This window comes from Bombus pyrosoma, linkage group LG13 (genome assembly GCF_014825855.1).
Source record: "Bombus pyrosoma isolate SC7728 linkage group LG13, ASM1482585v1, whole genome shotgun sequence".
Taxonomy (NCBI): Eukaryota; Metazoa; Arthropoda; class Insecta; order Hymenoptera; family Apidae; genus Bombus; species Bombus pyrosoma.
In genome coordinates, this window is record NC_057782.1 from 8,619,972 (window position 1) to 8,631,330 (window position 11,359).

Consider the following 11,359-nt stretch of genomic DNA (forward strand, 5'->3'; position numbering starts at 1 on the left):
TACTCTAAATGCATATATTTGTATAGTCAAGTACATACGCATATTTATTATAATTATATATAATTACATAGACATATATTTATTGTACTAATGTGTAACGTAATAAAAAAAAAAAAGCTACGGAATCCACTAAGCTGTGCGAGTAGGTTAACGAAACCTAAGTCCAATTACCTACTCGTTTGTAGGAGAAAGCCTAACTTTTTTCCTTTATGCACATCGGCGTGTGACTGACGTAATTATGAGTCAGTAAATTCGAGCGTAACGTCGACGAAAATGAAACTTTCGCACGGCCATTGACAGGACGTGGGTCTGCACGTAGCAACGTATGCGAGAGGAGTTTTGATAAAGCTGTACAAAGACAGAGAACAGGATACTGCGGTGCGATGCATAATGTAAGCAATTACATTGTGTATGCGAACAATCGAGGAATCTATAGATCTCATTTACGTTCGTCGATCCAAAAACGATCAAACCACATCCACCATGATTCGTGTTACAAGTAAAGCCACAACGATTCTACGGCACGAAACAAAACGAAAATCAAGAAATAAGAAAATTGCACAGAGGGCTTCATTTCGTAGGAAATCGAGTTTGAAAATCTCGTCGAGTACAATATCCTGGAACGAACGTAATTAGAACTTTCTTTTCACAGATGTGAACATTTCTATGCGGTTTTATAGTCACCAGACGCACTGTAGAATCTTCGTTGCAGTTTGATTGTTTTTCAATCTACGAATATAAATCAGATCTATAGATCCTTCGTTTGCATATCGCGCAAGTTTGTTATTCCTGCCTTTCTTTTTATTCTCCGACTTCCACGAATTACTTTATCGTATATACCAGCGCCGAATGCATATTTTGTCTCGCTTCTCTGGTCTCTTTAAAAAACATTCCTAATCGCATGTTTCTTTTTTACGTTTCCCGTGTCGACAGTACAGCTGGTAGGCCACATATTTCGGCGCGGCACGTGCCAAAAATAGACATCGGTATCCCTTGTGTCGAATACGACGTAGGGGGTGCAACGACATTTAAAACGTTCTGCATCAACCGGAGAAAACACCCTCAGTTAGTTGCAAACAGCTCGTCGACGCGGCTCGTGTTCTTTCCCGGCTTGTTACAATAGTTGGCTGTTAAGTACGCGCACAGTACATCTGTCGATCAAACGACAATCTCAGTTTCGAGCGTGTAACGGATCATCGAGTTGATTTATCCTCTTCGTTGTAATGATGCCAATTAATCGCCATTTAACCAATTAGGGTGATTGAACGAAGAGTCTGGGTGAACACGAGACGGTTTAACGAACCGATAAATCGCGGCCTCCTACGTGCATTTTGCAACAACTACGACCCAGGCAGGTGGAAACAAAGATCGTGAAACCAGCGTTAATCGGTAGATAGATCGGCAACGAGACGATATTATGGGTAGAAACGGGACGGGTCCGGTGATCCGGATGTCTTCTACGGGCACGCACGCTGCTGGGGGCGTAGAATGTTGTTATTGCAGATGTTGCACGTGTATACACGTGGAATTTCTAAAAACTCTACCCGGTCTTCTAAAACTGTGCGAGACGGTGAGTTCGATGATTCGAGAAACGATTTTTTATTTATATATAAAAATATTTCATATATAGAGCTTCTCTACAAATATATAGGTCGTCCAAAAAGTTTCTTTCGTTTTATAAGGAAATAATGGATGCGCAATATTTTTCGTTTTATATTATTTTATCGAATTACGTATGATCCATTTTGTTCTATCAAAATAAAGATCACAACGTTTGACAGATTAGGTTTCACGTTTGCATAAAGATACATCGTTGTAAAAGACGTGTCTGTAAAAGAAAGACACTTTTCCTAAGACACGCTAATACTTTGCATGCTGAAGCACGTACCACGAATATGTTCGCGAACAGTGACAAATAGACGACGAACTATTCGTGAACCATGTATCGGAATATAATGTACCTCAAAATATAGTACGAGAAAGCGAATAAACTTGTGAATAAACTTATTACACGATCTAATAAGTATAACAATAGCAATCAACCAGATACATCTGTTTTTCAGATTATCAGCGGACTGATACAAAGCTTGTTAATTAATTACGGTTTAAAATACAGTACAACGATCGGTTCAGCTTTCGAAGGATCTTTAACTACGTCTTCCGCCTGTTTCTTAACATCAGCGGTATTACTCGCCTGCTACATCGTGTCCGAAAAATCCTACAGACTGATTCGATCATCTCTATTTGTACGTTAAACTTGTACAGCGTCATTTTTCGTTCGTAAAGAATCATCCTCCTATGAATCGTATGTGCATGTTGCGCATATTCGCGCGTATAAAACAAAACTCTTAAACGCTATTAAACGCTTAAACATCCGTAATCTACAATTAACGTAACCAGAAATGACATTTTATTCTCTTCTAGGAATTGATGTTCAATGCATTAGCATCCTTCCTGTATTTAAGCTCGGCTTCCTATTTGGCATTTTCCACGAAGCTATTTCTCCTTCCAGAATATTACATAAGGCCAGGGTTCGATGTTTATCCTGCAATGTCAGCTGCTTACGTACGTATTCTTAACAATGATATCTGTTTGTGCGTTCATTCTTAAAATCGTCCTGGTACCTTCGTAGATTATGAGTGGTTTTGTCGGAATACTGCACGGAACGGATGCATATTTCTCTTACAAGCATTATAAGAGCGGAAGATGAATCGGAAGGGGAGTGAAATGTATAAAAACATCGCACGATTCCTGACCGAACCAAGATCCAAATACAGCGTACAATGTACAAGGTGAGTAATACGTATAATTCGAACCAAATTCTCTTTAACATATCCGCTGCTACTGACGCATACGTTGCGTCCATTCAATTATTTAAGTAACGCAACTGTTGCATTTAATCTTCGTGTTCGAATCTGTCGCATTTAGATTCGAATCTAGTTGAAAGTATGCTGTTCCTGTTTTCCAAAATACCCGTAGATGGTTCGAATCTAATTTACAAGCGAGGCAATTATACTGGAAACAAAAATGATTCTTTAGACAGTCGTATCGTAGCAGCAGCGGATCTGCTTAATCGTATTGAAACTGTTCTTCAAAAATTAATTTGTATTTTTTCATTTTACGCGCATGGTACATTTCAACGTGAAAACGAAATTATATAGTTACAGAAACTATATCTACGTCAACGATCAATCGAGAAAGACCTTTATTTAAGTACTTATGTTAAATTAATACGCATAGCATTCCAAAATTATGTAACGAACGAAAGTATCATAAAAATATAGAAAACGAACGTCGTATTTATTTAAATCCTCCTCATTTTTAATCCTTTGTAAATAACGTCAAAGATAAAGACTATCAATTTCAATAATGCGACATAATTCCTCAAGAATGAGTCAAATTACAGGAATTTCTCAAGCTTTTTTTCCGTGCATACGTCACTTTTTTTCATCCACGTGCATTGCTATAGAAAGTCTAGAATTTGGTCAAAATTTTCAAATTCCAATTTCGATTTTTACTAACTCTTCGCGATAAAAGCTTGGAAAACGCTAGCTGCGTGGATATTCTTTTTCGCGTTACCTGAACACAAAAGAACAACCAAATATTAATGTCTGAATATTTCTATGATGTTTTGTGCACTCCTTTGCGCTACATAGGAAAGTTCACATCAGATGTTGAATATTTGATGCGGTGTATGCGAGTTGTATAGAAAATGTACATACAAATTGTGGAATCTGATATGCTTAATTTACAACTTTTTGGTTATTAGATACCGAAATGGATTATCGGTTTGCGAGATACATAGAATGACATAAAATGTGAGATGTGATGGAATGTGCGGATGTGGGATGTGGGACACGAGGATTTATTCTATATCTTCCATTCATTTTTCACACGAAGAATCGTCTCTCTTTCGGCTGTATTACGATTTTGGGAACAGCCTGTATAAACGTGGAAAACTGTCCAGGGCGCACATAATACACAAAAATATATAAAATCCGGAAAGCAAACTTTTTATTATAATATTTAGAGGACGAGACGAATCTCTGCGTAATTTTCATTTCTTAAGTTAAATTCATGAAAATGTGAATTTGTATAAAAATTCGTTATCTACTTGTTAAAGTAGTACGTCAAGTACATGTCATACCCAAGTCATACAAGATAAAGTTTAACGTTTCGTTACAAAATATGAATAAATAACGAATCGAGCGAAAATGAACACAACAACGTTGAACATCGTCAAATACGTCCCTTTAATCCTATTATAAATGTAGTCTAAGATTGACGAAGATGAATAACGACGAATAATTTCGAAGAGGACTGTACAAAGCCGTGCAGGTCGTTTCAATAATTTTCGTACTTTCTAGGTTATCCGTGGATCACAGGCACACAGTGAATGGAAGTTATACGTTGCGTCGGTCCTCACGGACTCTCCGATCGAGACCGTGAGGTTTCTCTTTCCTCTCTGCCCCACCTTTCTCTTCTCGCGATCCATGAAGCGTAGCTAGAGTCTCTCTTTCTTCTTCTTCTTCCCCCATTACTCTCTATCTTCCTTTCATGTTCTCGGTTTCCGTTGCTCTCGTAGAGGCCTCACCAAGCGTATTGCTTGACTCAAGGCATGTGGTCGACAGTTTACTTCGTGATTTCGAACCGGTCGATTCATAGACGATTCCGAACGCTTCTCCGTGAACAAGGTGAAATAATAGAAGAATAGTTCGATCATTATGGGGGTACGCGTTAGGAGTGTCAATGACAGTCTCAGGCTCGCGTCCTCAACAAAAGGTAATTTATTTCAAATAATAAAGCTTCGCGTTTTTCCATCTATGAGTTATATTGTACGTGCTCTGTACATTTTTCCACATTTACATGCCTCACAAGCCTGATAAATCGAAGTATTATTAGGAATCGATAGGAATCAATAGGGATTGGTAGGAAATAATAGGAACTTCGACAGTGCTCATGGACAATGCTCATTGCGTGTATCAGTATATTAGGGAAAGAAGGAACAAGTACATAAAATAGAGCAAAGAATGTATAAATAATTAGACTGTAAATATTTATGTACCTTCCGCAGGTGTAGAAATCTATATAATACACAGTGGTGTGCAAGAGTTTTCAGGTAAATAGTTCTTTCACTTTATGTCCTGGAAGGAATACGTATTTTCAAGAAATTTAATTAACGTTATGTTGCTATGTAACAGGTGTTTATTTGTTTTATTATTTTCTTCTATTTGTCGCGGCTTTATGCCCAAAGCCAGTTAAAATTCTTTTAGATCCCTCATGGAACAAAAACTGAACAATTTGAAATACAAGGTATATGTATATATATGTGTGTGTGTGTATACAAATATACAAAATATTCAAAGTACTCGTTACAGTGTTTAGGAGATGAAATAAATTTTTGTTTAGACTCCTCTTTCTTATTTATATTAAGAAAAACGTGAATTTTCGCGTAAATGTCTGATCTAACTATAATACGACACGATGTCGATCATATGACACGTTCAAAATGAAATATTCGAGTCAACTGCTCGGCTTTCTTCCGTACTTTCTAAAAAATTACTTTAAACCCTACGCCAATTCATACGGGAAACTCAACAGGTGGCACGTCGCTTCTCTTTCGTTCGCATTCTTCCAGGTAAGGCAAGGGACCGTGCAAAGGGCAAAGTGTAGTTAAGCGTATTCGTGTAAAAAATTGTTCCGGTTTTTCTAGTCGGATACCTCGTTCCTCTCACAGTTGTAAAGCAAAAACTAGTTAAACCACGAGATCGAACTGTATCGGTATCGATGCTTTCTCTGGGTACGAGCGTAGCTATTTGCTTTAAATCAACGTCGATGTACAGTGATTCGCACTAATATTCCGCTGTTTCGTGGAATTTGAGGATTATTCGAGCATCTCTCAGAAGCTAAACCGATCAACTTGACTTTCTGTTAATTTCCTAAATTTTATTTGATAATAATTTAATCGCCTAAGTATAAGCAACATTCGTTTATTCGATTGAAATTCGATCGTCAAGAAACAAATACGCCGTCCATAAGTTTATTACATCGCAACAGGATGATCGGGATAAATAATATGAAAATAAATATAATATAAATAAATAATATAAAAAGCAAATGTAAAAGAAAAACAGATATATGTTACCACTAATTGCAAAATATTTGTTTCAATAAAGAAAAAATTTGTTAGCTGTCATAAACGAAAGTATATGATGTAATATCATTGCGAATTATCGTAAATCAACGTGCAGCTCCATTTCCTAGAATAATCAATCTCTTACGAGAGAATATTTCGATTAGATCTATATAGGTTGACATAACAAAAAGAAAAGTTAATCAGGTTAGTAGCAGAAAAGCATGCAAATATTTGCTTGTAACAAACTCATGGATATACTATATGTACGTGTATGGGCATTAAAGATCGTGGTATTGGAGGAAGGATTGGTGCTGGTACGTACAGGTGCCGATAAAATCTCAGACTTTGTTAACTTATCGTGATCGCACAAATTTAATAGCAGTTTTAATAGCAGATCAGTCTATTCGTTTCGACGAAAATTATTATCATGATCGCTGTAGTACTTAATGATAATGCGCAATAAGCGAAAGCATTTCTGTGAAATGCACAAAGTAAATATAAATATACCAATTACTTTCTTCTTTTAAGAGTAGGTTCGTATAATCAAACGAAGACGTAAACCATTCCGTTTGTTAATGACACGTAACTTTTTACGTATTTGCTTATCTGGAACGTCGATATCAATGCGTTTGACATATACGCCTCTTGTATTTAATCGCGGGGCGTTGAACATCATTTCCATTGGGAAAATACGTCACATATTACGATCGTAATCTCTTCAATTTAATTTATTATAATTGATACGTCATGAATTTCATTGTAAAATAATCTGAATATCGATTGATTTTCTTCGGTGCACGTGGTTTAATTTCACGCAGTCAGGCCGTTAAGTTCGGAGAGAAGAAATTTACGCGATATACGAATAAAATTACGCGATAGGGATAACAACGACAAAGAGGTCTTTTCATGGCGTTTTTCACTTTTTCTCAATACGATCACGAACAAATAACATATTTATCATAAACGAGTCGTCGCTTCGAAACTATAGGAAGTAAATTTCTTTCGTAATTTTGCTGCCTGGCAAATTTACATATCGGTGTAAACGATTGCTTTACCAATCACACGTGCTTTCTTATTATGCAGTTTTATCGCAAAATAAGTTTCAAATTTAATTTATACATTCCAGAATTCTTCGACACAATACCATTTTCCCTTTATCAACGTATCAGCGAACTGAGCTAAAATACACTCGAATCTCTTCTAATGTTTTCCACGATTCTATCCGAAATATAGATCGAATGTGATCGAATGCGTTTCAAATTTCAATATACTTGCCCATCGACCTTTTTAGATGATTTTCAAATGATACATATTCATTATTCTACAAGAAAATAACAAATATTATTGTTTTGGCCATTGATTTCTCATTAAATTGTTATTATATTTGATTTTATATGTTTCATATTTCTCACTAATTTGTTATCACGTTTCTTCTTATATGTCTTACTCATGCTGTTGTTATAAGTTCGAATACTTCTAAGCGGTAGCAAACACGCGATAATGATATCTTTCGAATAGTTTTAACATGAGATTCCCGTATGGAAGTTGCCTGGCTGAGTTTCAATGGACAGTCCCGACCCTTCCATTTCCTGCAGTCGTCGAATGTGATCAGGGTGGCGTACGTGCCCGAAAAGACGTCATCCACAAGTTCTTCCCAGGAACGGAAGGCGCGCGGTGACGTCAATCGCGTCGAATCATTAAATCTCTTATCCTCGTTTCCTATGTCCAAATGCGCATCTATCGCGTGAAAATCAAATACGCCAACAACGCTCGTTCATACGCCTGTGTTGCAACGATCGAACCTCGCGGTACTGTTGTTCGGTCGTTGACCGGAAATTTATGTAACTCGAGCAATTATCACCAGGTAGGCACGAAATGGTCTGTAAACTTTTTCAGCAATTCCTTTCCAGGTAGAAGATTCTTTTAATTCTCTTAGGTTCCACTAATTCCCATGGATACGTACGCAGTTCGTCTTCCGTTCATTAAAAAGAATATAATACTTGATATCTATCTGAGAATAAATTCTTATAACTCCAGAAGGTTGTTTTATACCAAGAAGAAGATAGCATATATATACATCAACAGCTTCTCGTTGCAGAATATAATTAGAGATGGATAACGCAACCATCTCGAATACCATCAGCTAATGAATTATTCGAGATAACGTTCAGGAACGTATTTTGTGTTTCAGGAGAAGTGTCGTGGTCAACGACAGAGGAGCCTTTTACTCCCGAAGAAGAGGACGCGATAGTAACACTGGTGGTAGTCGTGATCGGTATCATAGTAGCTATAGTGGTACTGTTTTCAATGGGAATTTTCATCGATTGCAAACACCAGTACGTAAAAGTATCGAAAATCGTTTTTTCTTCAACATTGTTTTAGCATAAGGTAGTGTTACTTGAGAAGACATTATGTAAAACGAATTAATAAAATAAACAACGAACAGCTCAGAAATAAAGTAATATACGTATACTATTGAACTATTACAAAGTTGTTATTGTACGAAGATTATAAAATTAAGAATATTCATATCGGTCGGACAAATTTCCTACCTTTTTGACGAGCACAAGCTATATCCTCGTAGAAATCGAGGTGGCAGCGGATGAGCCGTGTAAGACGTATTTCACTGTTTATCGCGTCACTAACGACGAGAAAAGTGGTCTATTTTCAAATGTAGATCGCTTAAGAATTGTTTATTACCGAATCTGCGAATTACAAGACAGATTGCATATACAACGACGAGCAAAATTATCGGCGCAAACCAAATTTTAGATCTGAATAGGAACTTGCAGTTTCTTATGCACGTGGTCTTTATGATAATCATTTTAAATAATAAATGATCTTGCAGCATCATTAAACAGCTGCGTAATAAAGCTATATAAAAAATATACATATACAAGGAATTAGTTTTGACGAGAAATTTCAATTAACTTAAAATTGACACAGTAATGCCTTTATAATAAATAGTCTATGAACGATATAAGAAGCATCGTAGAAATTCTAATTAAACAAAAATTTCCTACTTCGTTACAAAGAATTATTCCGGATGAAGGCTCATAACTGTTTTAGGAAGTAAAATCGATGTTATAACTGTTTTCAACACCTGCTTTCTATACTTTGCAAAAAATCGAATAAAACGTGCTCTGTTTCAGCAATTCACGAAGAAGTTGACAAAATAATCTGGCTTGTGCTAATATTTTTTTTCATCGTTATATATACGTACACCTTGACCCAAATATTTTACCTACTCAAATAACCCTACGTCGTCTTATTACTGAGCTGCGCGGATATTTATGTAAATTCATATTTTTTACGAATGTAGGAACAGCGAATTAGAAAAAAAGTGAAACCCAGGTGGAAGATTAGCTTTTCTACTGAATATTATAGAAAGCTTTATACTTTCGGACATTTCGCCTATTCTTCTATTATCCTGGGCATATTTGAATGTTCAAATTTTCCCGCGAATGTACAAGAATTCGGTCTACCTGTCGGCAAAATAAAGCAACGACCGATTATTTCATTTCGTTGCAGAAAGAAGAACGTTTTAAAGAAAAAGAAACTGAAATTGAAGATGCCACCGTTATCTCGAACGAGGAAGAGCCAAAAGGAGGACGCGAAATCTTTAGCAGCAGATATGTGCCCAACCGATGCGAGTGATGCTGGCTTAAGAACGCGCGATGCCATAGTCTGACACCTTTTGCGATACGTCCATCTCCAACGCGAATGAGAGCCACTGGTAATCTTCGTCGAACTTCGTCGTCAGATCGGGAGCGAACGATTTTCACGATAATGGTAGGTTAGAATTTTCAAAAATGGACGAAAAGAAATTTCGCGATACACCAGGGCGATGTCAGTGTTCGCGTTGACTAAATGTGGATGGAACGGGCTTATCGTGTTTGGAGTGGAACGCGAAAAAATTTTGCAAACGATTGCATAGCAATGGAATAAGTTCATCGATCATTTGACATCATCCGCATAACTGTGATTTACATATATCTATTTATCTTTCGATCGCATCGATCTCTTATCGTGGCTGCTCTGCAAAGATTTTCCTCGCGAGGAGCAAGCGTAAGAAGAAATTTCTTAAAGAACTTTGAAGCTGATGATACATTATACGTGATCTCAGTGATTGCTCGAATCACTAAATACTATTCGTTCGATCGTCTAATCTCGGAATCGTAAAATACGAAAAAATGCGAATTCGAACCTGTGCGAAGGTATGTGCAGTGGCTCACGAAAGTATTCGAACACTAACAGACATCTTTTACGAATATAATATCACGTGCGTTATACGATACATTTTGAAATTTCATTGGCGCCGTAATGATATTCTGCTATCATGATTATATCGATGAATTTTGAAATAAATCTGAAAGTATATATAAAAATTACGAGATATTTCGTACAAGTATGTTTTACAGAGTTCACAAAGATTGACGTAAATTTTAAACAGACGAACGTCTATTATAATGATAAGTCTAAATATTTAATTGCTTCTTTTTAACGCTTATTATATGTTTAAGACTATTCATGTCGTATATTAATTTTTAAACAAACGTATGTTTGCAGTAAATATCTTGGCAGTTGATATGATCCAGCTTGATATAATCACGACAATTGTGATTCATTACACTGATAATAAAATTTCAAAATCACTAATATAATACGTACGATATAATCACGAATGTTGTGTTTCTAGGATAAGCGTTAAAACAATTTTGCAAATCATTATGAACACATTTTACCGCCAATCTAATCAAACAGAGTTGAATAAAATTGTATCGAATACTAATGTTTATATTCGTACACTATCGTCAAGCATTCTCCTAGGGTCTAGTCATTCATTCGGCCTTGTAACAACACAGTAATTTTGTCAATACTTCGTAAATCGATCAGTGATTAAGAAATTCGTCGGAAATATTGACCTTAATCACGAATACATTCCCTTATCAAATAGTTGTACGATACCTGTTTACGTACCAGCGTACTCAATAAAAATTGTATATTACTTTTAGACCAGTTATCTATTTATACGCATATTACGTGTACATAAAAAAGGATAAATGTATATAAATCTATTGTCAAAAATAAAAGATTTTATTATCTTGCATTTGTGTGGTTTGGTCAGGCACATATACAATGATACAAGGACACAGTGGAAATCGTGTGATGTAAAACTTCATTGTCTTCGTAAAAGTCTTACGTAGAGATAAACTTTTATCA

General features: G+C 36.1%; 1 protein-coding gene across 4 annotated transcripts; it reads left to right on the forward strand.

The window, feature by feature from the left end:
* The first annotated feature begins 11 nt into the window (after positions 1 to 11).
* Positions 12 to 11,246, forward strand: LOC122574077. 4 transcript variants are annotated; one of them, XR_006318890.1, is made up of 6 exons: positions 12 to 392; positions 1,257 to 1,570; positions 2,064 to 2,246; positions 2,425 to 2,565; positions 2,633 to 2,792; positions 3,162 to 4,155. XR_006318890.1 is itself a non-coding variant. In XM_043741191.1 (3 exons), exons 1-3 carry the CDS (start codon positions 4,725 to 4,727, stop codon positions 9,825 to 9,827), a joined length of 363 nt encoding a protein of 120 aa, XP_043597126.1. In that variant the 5' UTR covers positions 4,603 to 4,724; the 3' UTR covers positions 9,828 to 11,246. The 4 variants fall into 4 exon arrangements, 1 of the variants encoding a protein (XP_043597126.1); XR_006318889.1 differs by lacking the exon at positions 3,162 to 4,155 and adding an exon at positions 8,328 to 8,466 and having other exon boundaries at positions 12 to 1,570; XR_006318888.1 differs by having other exon boundaries at positions 12 to 1,570.
* The last annotated feature ends 113 nt before the right edge of the window (positions 11,247 to 11,359 follow it).